General features: G+C 35.8%; 2 protein-coding genes across 2 annotated transcripts; one reads left to right on the top strand and one right to left on the bottom strand.

Moving 5' to 3' along the window:
* Positions 1-311: 311 nt before the first annotated feature.
* On the bottom strand, positions 312-3,872 carry LBD18 (LOB domain-containing protein 18). Its single transcript, XM_021970325.2, has 2 exons — positions 3,022-3,872; positions 312-893 (listed from the first exon to the last, which is right to left on the bottom strand). Exons 1-2 carry the CDS (start codon positions 3,358-3,360, stop codon positions 483-485), a joined length of 750 nt encoding a protein of 249 aa, XP_021826017.2. The 5' UTR covers positions 3,361-3,872; the 3' UTR covers positions 312-482.
* Positions 3,873-11,172: 7,300 nt separating this feature from the next.
* Positions 11,173-13,943, top strand: LBD19 (LOB domain-containing protein 19). Its single transcript, XM_021970415.2, has 2 exons — positions 11,173-11,628; positions 13,421-13,943. The coding sequence occupies exons 1-2, from the start codon at positions 11,311-11,313 to the stop codon at positions 13,787-13,789; spliced, it is 687 nt and encodes a 228-aa protein (XP_021826107.1). The 5' UTR covers positions 11,173-11,310; the 3' UTR covers positions 13,790-13,943.
* Positions 13,944-14,170: the final 227 nt, after the last annotated feature.

The following is a 14,170-nucleotide window of genomic DNA, read 5'->3' as shown; positions in this document are numbered from 1 at the left end:
CAATTGTGGGAAAGCTAATTACAATACATGAATTATCTCAAAAGACACAGGTGCAATTTAAGGAGAGTTATAACTTAATATATTCCTTCTTCGACGTGAAATAATTGTATTTGATCCACATTTTCTAACGTGCCCTATATTCATAGGGTAATGCTAGGCATACCACATTTATATACCACATTGTGTACAGAGAGGTGGTACACAATGTGGTATATAAATGTGATATGCCTAGCATTTTCCATATTCATAGCCCTAATTTTGAATTGTCACCAAGTATTTTGAAAATGAAAGAAATGAGCAAAAGTAACAAGTTAAATAAAAAAATATTGATATATAGATCAGTCATTCAAATTACTTGCCCATTGAAACAACCCTAATACTATGCTCTCCCTGGCTAGTATATATATATCACATATAATCAACATGCATTTCATCAGGCAAGTACTGGTAAATCAATTGATCATCAGCTAAGTCTCAAACTCTCATTTGGAGGGAGGTGGAGATGGTGAGGCCTCGGAGCACGGCAAAGACCCAGGTGATAGAGATTGGCCATGCCTGTGAAGGAGTTCACGAGCCAAAGATTGAAGATCGCCGCCACCACCGCCAGTTGATGATGAACCCGACCCACTACTGCCTCCTCCGAACTGATGGTGGCGTGGATCATGCAGCGCCCGGTGTTGCACGACCCAAGGTTGTTGGATGACCATGGGTTCAAAAAGTGAGGACAAGTCGTATGTGGCAGGCATGGAGGAGGCAGCCGATGGAAGGTCTGAGATGGAGAGTGGAGGTGGAGTTATGATTGATGGCGGAGGAGGGGGTGGAGGTGGCGATGGAAGCTCCAATGTTGCTAAGTGGGCTTGTAAGTATGAGAGCTCGGCTTGTAGACTCACCACCTGTATGTATGTGCATTATATATATAAACAGTAAACCCCAACAAGAAAAAGAGAAGAGGGCACAAAGAATTACTTATCGTCTTAATAAATTCTCAAATTCTAGATTTTGTTCATATTGTACTTACTTTTGTCCAAAACACTATTATTTTTAGAGTTCAGGGTTAATCTAAGGAGAAATCAAGTATCCAAAACTTTGATATAAATAATGCAAATAAATGACAGAAATCCAACTCAACCTAGCTAATTATCCAAACTAATCTAAAATAACTTAGATTGAATATAAAAAGTAAACAGATTTTACATTTTTTTTAGTGTCTGTTTTGAGTATTTTTCCAGAAACAAAAGGACTAGATGAAGTTTGCATAATAAGGTTTCTTAGCTGGAGAAAGAATTAGGAAAATGACATGAGAGAGAGAGAGTAAGATTGATCAAATTGATAATGTATAATAATAGTGGTTTGGTTTGAGACAAATTTAAGGCTTCTTGTCTTTGTTTATACTTAAAGGGTGCTTGAACTATGTGTATCAGAACATGGGATTGCGAACAAAGAAAGGATTCTCTCACGGCAAGGGAAGAAGAATGAACAAAGTCTCTTCTGCACATATATTTGTTCTTGGGGTTGGCGAAGCCTGTTGAATTTGGATGTAGCATTGTCTATGTAATATTACTATGTGGTAATAAGGATAAACTAGTTTTAAATTTTGACCGGAGCTTCAAACCATGGACTCTACTCTATAATGAAATTTTGTAACCTGTCTCACATTTCCAAATAATTACTTAATTAATTTTTCTCATATAACTTCACTCATCATAAAACCAATACTATAAGTAGTGTGTAACTTAAATCTACATCATTTTCCAAAATAGAAAGTACTAATAACAAATTTAGTTCAACATATATAACATAGTAAAGCATGGGAGATTCTTCTTTCGAGCCCTCCTTAGGTCTAAAGGGTAGTCACATACGTGTCTCATGCACCCGACAGAAAATCTCTTGTATTTATTATCACGTCTCTTAAAAATGAGAAACGCTCACTTGTTTTTACTAGCTACATTACGTATCAGTGAGAGAGATACGATTGCAATAAATGTAGCTAGTAAAAACAAGTGAAATAATGAGTTCCGTATATGAGAGAGAGAACGTAATTAAAGTAGCTAGTTTTTTTAAAACAAAGTGATAGAAGTTTATTTTTTTGTATCTATGATAAAAGGATTTTTATTCACTTTTAATTAGTAAATATTAATATAATATTTTTTTAGGGGTCAAATTCATGGTAGCTAACATCTGAATATCCCATATAATTTTCTGGTAAATAGTCTCGTATTATAGGCCGCGCCATCCCAAAACAGAAAGAAAAAAATATATATTTTCACTTCTACACTCGCAACAAGTTGGCCATGATCAGTGAGAGAGTACTAGATCTACCTTTGAATAATAATAATTATTATTATAAATGTTCATCTGTACTTTTAATTCTATATTTGGTGATGTGCAGCTGGAAAATAAGGAAACCAGTTTCTGAAAATAAGATGGAACCAAAAAAAAAGAGAGGAAAAGAAACTCTCTCCACTTTTCCCAGGAATTACGTAGACAAAGGAAAATGACTCTTATCGTCATCCCTAATTAATAAAAAAGATTATTGAAGAAGCAGCAAACCGACCATTTTCCTTAATACCAGCAGCACCAAAGAAGCACAAATTTCACAGAAACCATTTCCATATAGTAACCGCCGACCACATGATTTCTTAATCAAAAAGGCCTCTAGATTTCAGTACTTGTTTCTTCCCAGCAACCATGTGAATGAATGTTCCTATACATTTTATTCTTTCCTTGATTTTCCTAATTAAAAACCACACCAACAAATCCCATAGGCCCGCCCTACCCAAAATACAGACCCCAATCCTGCCAACAAGCTCATGGTTTTGCCCTACATTTAACAACTCTTTTGGGTCAATGCAACTTGGAATTTATGGAAATCATTCGCCTACGGCTACTCACAAGAAAAAGGAAAAGGTTTTGGATTTAATTAGAAAAGGGTATTAAAACTAATTTACCCAAAAAGAAAAAATAAATTATTGGTTCTTTTAAGTTAATTAGTCATGCACACTCACACACACACACACACACCTGTTGTTGAAGAGCAAATATGTGAGCAACGCAGCCGTAGACCGGATCTCTAAGCCGGGCTTGAGCCTCGTAGCATATGGTGACGACAGCGTCGAGCCGCTTGTGGACCGGGATGTGAAGAAGAAGCTTGGAGACATTGCTGGCTCCGAACACCTTGTGCACCGCCGCAAAATGAGCAGCGCCTTGCTCCGAGTCGAAGTAGGGTGCAAATATGCAACCCAGCACGCACTTCCTCCTCAAAAACTTGCACGCGCCACATGGGCCGCCTCCTCCTCCGCCGCTGCTACTACTTCCTCCGCCACCGCCTCCCCCGGAGCCACTAGGGTTTGTTGCATTCATTATGACGATGACCTTGATTTTGAGGTCTTGATGGTGATTTAATTAAATTGGTGGATATGATTTCCTTGTTTTGATTTAGGTTGAAGATTGTTTGGGGTTTTAGGGGGTCATGATGATGATGATGAGAGGTGGTGCCATTAATGTTTGTGAAGTGAAAAGGAGGAGGAGGAGATTTTGGGGTTTGGTGGGGAAGGGGGTGTGGTTTTATGTTTGTTGTTATTTAGAGAGAGAGAGAGAGAGAGAGAGAGAGAGAGAGAGAGAGAGAGAAGGGATGTGGGTGATAAAAAACGCTTGTAGCTGATGAGATTGAAAGAAAGGAGACTTTAAAGCCACGCGAGAAAGCAAAGGCTTAATACCCACATTTAGCTGTTTGCGTGAAGCAAACATACGATAAAGCCCTAGCTTTCTTTCTTTTTTCATTTCATTTCTCTCTTCCTTCCTTCCTTCCTTCCTTGGTCTCCTGAATTTTATCTAGCAAAACTCATGCTTCTACTTCTCTCTCTTTAGCTAGCCAAGCCACATATGCAATATATATATATATTTTAGGGGATTTTTTTTTTTGATAGTGTGTGTAGATGTAGAGTATATATGTATGTGAAATATATATATATATATATATATATATAATGGGGGTGGGTTGGGTTGGTTTGTTGGGGGTGGAACAAAAAGAATGGGATTTTGGAAGGTCGAAACGTGTCGAGGGGACTGCCTATATTTGCCAGTCTGCGTGTTTTAAGCTGCGTGGAGGGCAAAAGACGCCATCTCTCTCTTCTCTCTCTCTCTCTCTCTCTCTCTCAACGTTGAAAATGACTCATTTGTTTTCCTTTTCTATATGAAAAGCCAAAAAGAAGCCTGGGTTTGAAAGTGAGACATAAATGGTGTTTTTTTTTCCTAATTCTTCTAGCTTATCTCGTTTTACTAATTACCACTGGTTGGTAAATTAACTAATGATTGCTCGCATTTTAACGTATTATAAGCCAAGGTTTATACGCCCTAACCCTGTAGAGATATACATAAAACCAAAAATACGATCATTTGAGAGAGAGAGAGAGAGAGAGAGAGAGAGAGAGGCTAATAGCAATAATATAATTGTGAAAGTTAGGAATTGGAGTAGTGGTCTGTGTCAGTGATGACAATTGAGTGAGTAAACTGGTTAATGTGTATGATCAAATCTTATCGTATTTATACGCCATAAATAGAAAGCAATCAACCATAAATAGAAACCCATATAATATATATTACATATTCAAGTAAATTATTCGATCTAACAAAATTCATTATTCTCGAGATGGAAGAAAAGAAAATGGCACGAGGATGCTTACGAAACTAAAATGGTTGATGAGTGATGAATCGATGATGATTATTTTAGGGTTGATGGCAATGTGAATGATAACAACAGGATTGATAATATTTTGGTTTTTTTTTCTTCTTTTGATAATTTGATATTTTTAAACTATAGAATTCGGATGCAAAGAGGCGAGCGCACTACTAACTAGCCTAACCCATATATGTATTATATTTTCTATTTTAATCGTAACGTCTAGCAAAGAGGAATTGAAATAGTTTTGCCGTCATCATTAGGTCAAGTCCAAAGTCTTTATTATTAGACTTCCATTGACGTCTTAGATAGGATCAAATCTTATCGTTTGTCAAGAAAGAAGGAAAAAAATTATACCAAAAAACAAGCCGATCACCTTAGGAAGAAGAAAGATAATCTTATCCAAAGACTTGCGAATAAAATCCTTCTTAAGCACCAAAAAGTTATTCCATTTGTGCAGACTAGAAGCCCATAAAACGTGATGTGGGGCCTAAATTTTGTATGGTGAGCTCCACGTTCTTGTATAACTGAAAGACCGCACACAAAAAAAGAAAGAAAAAAAAGTTGAACGGTTATTCATTTTAACAAGTCCAATCTCAACGCACTAAACAACGGCCATGACTCTTGCGCATTTTAATTGAAATAGTCCAATCCAGTTCCACCCACCAAATATGACCTAATCTTACGATACTTAACCCTTGAACCCAAAATAACCTAACTTTGTACATAACTAAATGCAAGATTAGAACAAAAAATTCATTAGAGGATAAAAAATGAGATAAATAAGTAAAAGCTATATACTTTTACAAAAAAAAAACTAGGTGGACATTCAACAAAGATATATATATTTTTACATAAACGATATTGAAAGAGGAGAATTAAACACAAGATCTCGAGTCCAGAGGTAATTGTTTTTAACCATTTGCAAACAAAGAAACCATTTGTTCATTGATCAGTTGTATATAAACTCCCATTCCATGCAAATTATATTTAACCTATTAACACAGTAAGCGAGGCTATCAAAGGTCAAAGCCCCAAGTTCGGTGCTCAAAAAGACCCAGCAAGAGCCAGCCGAATCTCTGGCTGCCACGTGAGCGGGGGTGACCGCGAAAGTAACGGTCGAGAAAGAAGATGACCTCATATTCAAAGTGGGATCCACACGTCCTTCACTTCAAAAGAAAGTAACGTCCCAATTTAATTTTCTTTTAAAAAGACAACTTGGATTTTAACCTCCGTGAAATAAAACAAATAAATAAATAAATAAATTTCCGTATAAAAATTGAATGCGATTGTATCTGCAAAAGTTCGTAACGGCGCATCACCGAGCTGCTGCTCCTGTCCAATCCATGTGCTGTGACTGTGAAGAGGAAGAAAGTTTCATGAGTGCCATCTGATGTTCGACACGTGTCCTGATTTTAAGGTGTCCTACGGTTGTGATGATCACTAGCTTACGTTGTCACAGTTGCACACACAGATAGAGATAGTACATCTCCCTCGTCCTCCATCTTTTTATTTATTTATTAAATTTATTTATTTTTATAATTATAATTATTTGATGGATTGTGGGAGTGCACAGGAATTAAGTTGAAGACATTGTGGATATCTAGAAGTATATATATGTGCTGCAATTTGTAGTGTTATTTTATGTGCCTTGAGCACCAAATTTGTATTTCACTTATATCTCCTAATGTTTTAAGATTTAAATCGTTCATTTTGAGGTCATATTTTACGATATCAATAGTCACAATTAAAACACTCTTTGAAAAATTTAAATAAATGAACGATTGCGATCATATAACTCGTTGTGAGTATGCTGGCTCGTTATATTTTGTAAATATACATTGCGTGCAATCCTGAAACACAAAACAATGATAAGTAGTATTTTAAGTTAATTATACACATAGATTCGTGCTTTAACACCCACGTTAATAAATTAAACAAGTTCAATATAATTATTTTGCTTTGATCATGAAGGAAGCACACGCAAATAAAAGATTATTTGAAAAGCGATCACTTGTATTGCCAAAACGTTTCTAGAATAGACATTTGAAAAAAAAGTCTTTGAATTGCTTAAGACTGTCCCTGAATTAGGCTCACCTAAACTTTTCCTAGCAGCAATGCTGCCCCACGAGTCCCCCACCCGTACGGTCAAAACCCTCAAAATCTTAAAAATGTACAAAATATTTATGATTAATTAGCACTGGCTTGGCTTTGCCACTTTAAAGTTGGAAGAAATGTGTTTTAAATTGCAGCATGTCACCCCAACATGCGGCAACTTAGCTGCTAATTAAAAGCCTAAGAGTAAATGGAAGCGCAAAAGGGAGAATTAAAACTAATAGTCAAAGAAAGATTTTTGGACCAGGCTAATCATGGAACTATTATTATTAATCAGGGTTTTAGAGTTGCATGTTAGTCAAACTACAAATGGATCCATCTGTATTATTGTTGACTAATCTGCTAATTAATTACTATTCAGCACTAATGATGATGTATTATGCTAATGTAATACAGTTGTGGAGATGTGGAAAAGGCTTTTCCTTGTTGCATTCTCTTCATATTAAGTTATGCTTAATTAATATTTCATATCTTAAATTTATTTATTTATTTATTTATTATGACCATTACTATTGAGAAATGTGATAATATACTAAATTCACACACAATATATATATATATATATATATATATATATATATATATATATATATATATGCTATGACTCGAACTCAAAATTTTTTCCGAAAATAAATTGCTCCGAACCACTACACAGTGGGTCCTTTGCATATTTTTTACATTTTTTTTAGGTTACGTACAAATTTATAGGGTAAGGTTGTGCGGCTATAGGTCTCCTTTGACTATATACTTATGCAAGTTCTAGGGAACATATATTCTAAATTTAAAATAAAATTTTCCCTTTTTCACAACTGTCCTAGTCATTCCGGGTGAAATTTATATAAGTTCCATATGGGATTTCCATACACCAGTCACATACCCTACCGATTTAATTATTTTCTTAATGGTTTACTTGTCCTTGCCCTAATCATCTTTTGTTGGTTTGCTCTATAATCCAGCCCGGATTTTGTGGATTATAAAATAATGCATATAACGAGATTAATTAACCCACATTTGGAAAATGAAATCTTGCATTACTAGTGTTTAAAAGATTCGGACGGCTTTTTCGATTAGTTTTGAGTAAGATGATCTAATTTTATCATTTCTATGGTCGCAACTTATTAAATTGTCATAAATCGCCTTAATTCTCCTTACTTTGCAAATTTTTCCCTTGTCAATATATTTTTTTTATTAATAAAAATGATAGTTTAAACTACAAGGGAAGAGATGGGTTTTCATACACACTATGGTGTCATGAGGGTTCGAACTTTAGACCATTGGTTTGCAAATCAATGCCATTTTCCATTGTACTAGACCTTGTTGTCCCTTGCCATATTATTTCGTGATCATGATACGACCATATCTCCATTAATTTTTTTAACTATTCATTTAAGGCTTGTCTTTGCAAAATATAAACTAGGCCAAAAATAATTGGTTTCCATCTAAAATCGATTTTCCTGCAAATCATCACATAGAGGTATTGTCAGCTTTCGGTATATGTTAGGCCTAAATTTTAGAAAACTTCACTTCGAAGACTGCACTCACATTGAAGTGTAAATTATTAATCAAATTGACCTTACTAAATGTTATAGCAGTCAAGATAGCATGAGGCAGTAAATTACTTAAATTAGATTTATGACGATATCAATCACGATAACACCTAATTATCAGTTAACCTGCTTAAAGTTTAATTTATAAAGGTAAATACAAATCCAATTATCGATAAATAACTTTAACGATAAAAACATGCATGTAACAGAGTGTATATATCCTCGTATTATAAAAAGAAAGTCCGAGAAAGTGACTTTCCAAATAAGAGGAGCTAAATGACTGAAACATGATATATTATATCCTCCCTCACCTATATATGTTTGCAATTTTGTTCAAATAAATATATAAATTCAACCAAGTCTAAATTAGAAACCAAGAACATTCATTATGCACGCAGGATAATAACCGAGCTCATATATTTGCTCTTGTTAGGTTTTTAAGGGACAGTATGTGTAAATTGTACAGTGTACTGATTGACCTGAGGTGCTGTTTGGAGATAGGGGAAGGGTGTTCGTGGAGGAGAGAGAGGAAGGATGAGAAGATGACAAGTGGCAGTGGGACCCAGAGATGATAAAAAGAAAGTTGCACGTGCCATGATACGTTGTACGGGTGTGTGGTTTGCTATTGATTGCTTGCATCAACCTTTTTTTTTCTTTCAACCTTGCATGGTTTTCTGTGCTGCAAAAAATAAACCCATGACAGTCAGTCACTGACTCAGTGTGTGTGAGTGTTATGGCTTTGGCTGATGACTAAAATGACGGACTGACTAATTTCACTGAATCGCTCACTAGCCTGCGCTTCTGCCTGTACGGTCTACCTGTCCACGTCACCATAAATGAATTTCACTTTTACCACACTCTTCTTACTCCATCGCTTCAACATGGGACCTAACTGCACAAACTAGTCTCTTGACCTCGGGGTTATGTTAGCATCAGTCGTGTTTGAGTGCGTGACGAGGTACAATTGTTAATGATTTCATGTGTTCATGCGCGCAACTGATGCTAGCACAACTTTTTATTTTAATGTGAGACAACTAAAGTATAAGCTAGCGTTTTCAAATGAATTAAACCATACCAATTTCTTAGGCATTCGTGAAAATGTATGAGTCATGTGGCATTACGGGTAGGTTTATAGGCTGAAAATTGACCACCATCCCTAAATAAAAATAAAATTATGAGCTGAAAAGTGGATTGGAATCAGTTCGAATTTGAGTGGAATGGCAGATTGAATGTAATTGGGTTGAAACGCTATCTGTGTGTGGGCTTGGAATGCTATACTTGTGAGTGGGTTGTAACCCAGCCCAAATAATTTATCATTGTTTCTAATAAGTTGAGAAGTTCTTATTATAACATAATTTCGTTTGAGAAGTGCTTCTCAGTTTGGATAAGGAATTAGCTCTTAGTTTCATGGGACTTCGCTTTCTAATGTTGAAAGAGATCTCAAGTTCGAATCTCATCTTCTCTTTTAATCATAAAACAAGTTCACAATAAATAAAAAAACCGAGACAGATGACCATACACAAAACAAACACACGAATCATGTAAACGACGTGTTTTGTGCCGATAAAGTAAGTTCGAGTTCACATCTCACCCTATATTCGTTTACCCAACCAGATCACCGTTGGGTTATGTCTTGAAATATTTACCACTGGAATACCATACCAAGGTTCTCATTAGCTTGATATTTCCAATCACAATAAACTTATTTGCGATTACCAAATATTTCACAAGAATATTTAGGTGCACAGCTAGATTAGCAAAACATTTGATGAGGTGAATGCTGGAGGCCTGCGCACCATATATCTGAATGAATGTATATAAACTTATGCAAGTAGCAAAAGCTGATATCTGATAACCGCATGTTTTTGTTTGCTTAACGCAAACTACTCCACTTCTTTTCGTTTTGACGTGATTTTAAAGTTTGAGCCACATGTCAACCTCTCTCTCTCTCTCTCTCTCTCTCTCTCTCTCTCTCTCTCTCTCTCTCTCTAACACACTAAAATAAACAGGAGAGAATTGAATATATGCCACTATGAATTGAATAAAAGCTTGTCTTATTCGTAGTATTACTTTAATTTAGGGCTGAAGTATGTCCGATTGCAAGTCATTTAAGCCAAGTTTGAAAAAAATGGGAGCCTAGTACTAATTTCAACATATATATAATTCATGTTGTATAGGGAATTTATATACTAATTACGTCACGTATTCTTGACTACTCAAGTCATGCTAATTAATAAATAATGTTAATAAATGAAATGAATTGTGATGATCTGTTATGTTGTCGGTCGGGTCTGAATAGTGTTCTTCAAAGATTATCTTTATAAAAAATAAAAATAAAAATCATTGAAATCAAAAATCGACTAATTACTTGATTATCAGCCTATTCTTTTCAGTATTGAATTACTTGTTCCGTTTTTTGTTCGATTACAATTACATGACTACTCATCTTTAATTTGGCCGAATTTTTTCATTATGCAATGCATGTCTTAAAAAAATAGATGATTCATATCATGAAATGTAGATTATAGAGTGATCCCAAAAGAGTGGTTTGTGCCGTACACATAGTATATATATTTGAAAATTTCTGATATATTTTGTATTCCAATATCTAATGACGATACCTTACAAAATTGAAGTGACAGTTGTATTTGTTTTTTTTTACTTGTCTGCCTAGCAAAATAGAAAATTTAACTGATGGAAATAAAAATGGAACAACCAGTCCCTTCTAGTGACCCACCAGCCACCACCAAAGCTTGCACAATTTATCATCAATAAAATAAATATAAAAACATATAACAATAATCCAATCCAACCTCTCTCTCTCTCTCTCTCTCTCCCTCTATCATCCTCCTTTATATATACTAAGCTCTCTCTCAGACCCCACAACAACTAATTAAACTGGCCTGAAAAGAAGAAGAAGAAGAAGAAGAAGAAGCTAATATCTAGCTCTAGAGAGAGAGAGAGAGAGAGATGAGTGGATCATCAACAAATGGAAGCAACAACAATGGAGGAGGAGGTGGTGGAGGGCCTTGTGGTGCCTGCAAGTTTCTGAGGAGAAAATGCGTAAAAGGGTGCATATTTGCGCCCTACTTCGACTCAGAGCAAGGCACGGCTCACTTTGCTGCGGTGCACAAAGTGTTTGGTGCAAGCAATGCCTCCAAGCTTCTCCTGCGCTTACCACCCCACAAGAGGCTCGATGCTGTCGTCACCCTCTGCTATGAGGCTCTTGCTAGGGTTAGAGACCCTGTCTATGGCTGCGTTTCTCACATTTTCACCCTCCAACAGCAGGTCAAATCATCAGCTCCTCAAACCTTAATTAATTGATTAATGTTTCATTAATTTCTTTGACCTTCTAAGCTCAAATTTTTTGACCATTTTATGAGATTAATTAATTGTGTGGAATCTTGAGCATGGGTCTCATGTGGGTCTCGAGTATTTTTTTTTTCTGTGAAAGTTTGGTTAGAGCTCAATTCTCACTGTTTCTTGAGATGAAATTGTTTGCTTGATACTTCATAGCCAGTGATATTGACACTCTACTTTAGATTCTAGCCACTCATCCCGGTAAGAATTTGCTGTTATTTGGAGCACATTTACTAACCGCCTCTCTAGCTTAACTCGCATGGATAAGCCAATAAAAAATCTTGTAAGTGATCAGTAAATGTTGTACAAATAACAAATCTCGTGACTCAAATGTAAGCGTGCTAGTACCTATAGCTTTAGTGCCCTTTGTTCAAGTAGTTGCAAATTGACAATTGCAAGCCACTGTCAAGTTCATGGTAGTGGTGGATATTTGTACTAACATGCGCCTGTTGGGTATTTCATTCTACCTGTCATTTCTGTGACAAGAATCACTGTACATGTAATCTTAGACGTTTTTCAATGTTTACGATTTGTAGGACTAGATCAAGACTGCGTGTTCCACAAGTTTTAAAGTCTTTGTTGTAATTTTTTGGTGATACATACATAGTCCATGCTGGCTAACGTGCGCCTGGTTTTCTTGGTTTCTGGGTCTAATCACTTGCAAATTATTAGTCCTAGATGGGAGGGTTCGATCTGTCAAAATTACTTGGTCTTTCTTTTCCAATACAAAGTTTGTGAAAATTATGCTAAAGCTTGGTGTTTCTATTTTGTTTCACCTTCTTATTTTTCTCATGAGAGAGAGAGAGAGAGAGAGAGAGAGAGAGAGAGATGGGTGGCCGCTGTGGTGTATTGGGTGGATGACTTTGGGGGTTCTTGTTGCTTGCCGGAGCTACCAAGCAAACATATTTAGTAATTCGAGAAATATTTAATACACCTGGTTTTGACTTTTCTTAACCATGCATTCCTATATTATTGGTATCCCAAAGAAAACATAGATTAATCTCTATGCATTAATATCACCTATAGATGATTATTATTGTTTCTCTTGCATGGATGATAAATTTGGGGCCCTACACTCTTTGGGTTTTTGAAATATACCAAAACTTCTTCCTTTAATCACAAGGAATGGCTTGATGTAGATATATATTTATAGACATCATGTACGTTCTACCATCCCTCATTGTTTTTCTCTCTGTTTACAATGATGTCCACACAGTAATAACGTGCAGATATCTGCATAGGAAAATAACGGTAGATATATATAATCTTTTGCTTTATTTGATGACAACCTTTGCTTTTATGGTACTAAAATCTTATTCATCATGAGTAAAATAATTAATTAGATGGTATATATGGTGCATACATAAAATGTTCTAGAATATGGTGATCACATTTCCAGTTTCCACACGTCAAAGCCATAAGATTGGAAAGATATTTAGCTTTTGAGTTCGGCAGAATTCCAAAAGCCTCTCTGTTAGGCAGGTTGACTACATGGAAGTGTTGCTCCAAATGCTTATGCTTTTGTTGATTAAGATAGAAGATATATCAAACTAGTCCACGTATACACATGTAAATCTTGCAAATTGACCTAGTTGTGTCTCTTGAACAGAAATTAAATTAAATATTAATTAATATTTTGACCTTATAACACTTAGACTACATCAATATTTACCAACAAGAAAGAAGAAAAAGTGAATTAAATCCATCTTATCGTTTGCAGGTAGTGAATTTGCAGGCAGAGTTAGCCTATGTTCAGGCCCGCCTTGCAACCTTTCAGCGCGCACCGCCTCCACCGCCGCCTCCTCAACTCGAATGCCCTCCTCCACCCAGAAGCCTTCACTATTCCTTGTCCCATATCAATGTGCCATCATCTCCATGCTCAGAGTTTGTGCCAACTTCCAACTCGTTGACGCATTTTGATCCTCTACAAACAGTGCCACACACAGCAGAAATGACAAGCCTTTTCAACTCATTGGATCAAGAACTTATTGATAGGGAAGATCTTCAGGCATTAGCTCGAGAGTTCGTGTGTCGATATTTGCCAGGAGTGAGGTTGAACAAGGCTTCGACTTCTCATCAAAACTTCTAAGAACTCTTGTCAACTGGTCACATCTGATCAGTTTTCTTGCCGTACGTTATGGCTTTTGCAAGCAAAGATTTTGTTGCTTCTCAAGTTAATGAAAATTGTACCTTTTTTAGATTTAAAAATGCCGGCCCATATTGCTTGTTCTATTGCAACTAACAAACCCTGCATGGTTTTTGGTAAATCGATTTCATCGTGATTTGTGCTACATGTATATTTTTTTTTTGTCACTCATCTAAATTCTTACTTGAATATCATAACTCAAATGAATCTAACAATGTCAAATTTCTTGATTTAAAAAAATCAACTTCTTATCTATTGTTTTTTGTTTTTTTTTGGGTGTGTTTAAACTGAAATTTAATTAAAAAGTAGTTAGAAAAAAATTAC

The sequence above is a fragment of the Prunus avium genome, chromosome 2 (assembly GCF_965620075.1).
Source record: "Prunus avium chromosome 2, drPruAviu1.hap1.1, whole genome shotgun sequence".
In the NCBI taxonomy this organism is placed as follows: Eukaryota; Viridiplantae; Streptophyta; class Magnoliopsida; order Rosales; family Rosaceae; genus Prunus; species Prunus avium.
This window is presented reverse-complemented; position numbering and strand designations above follow the sequence as displayed.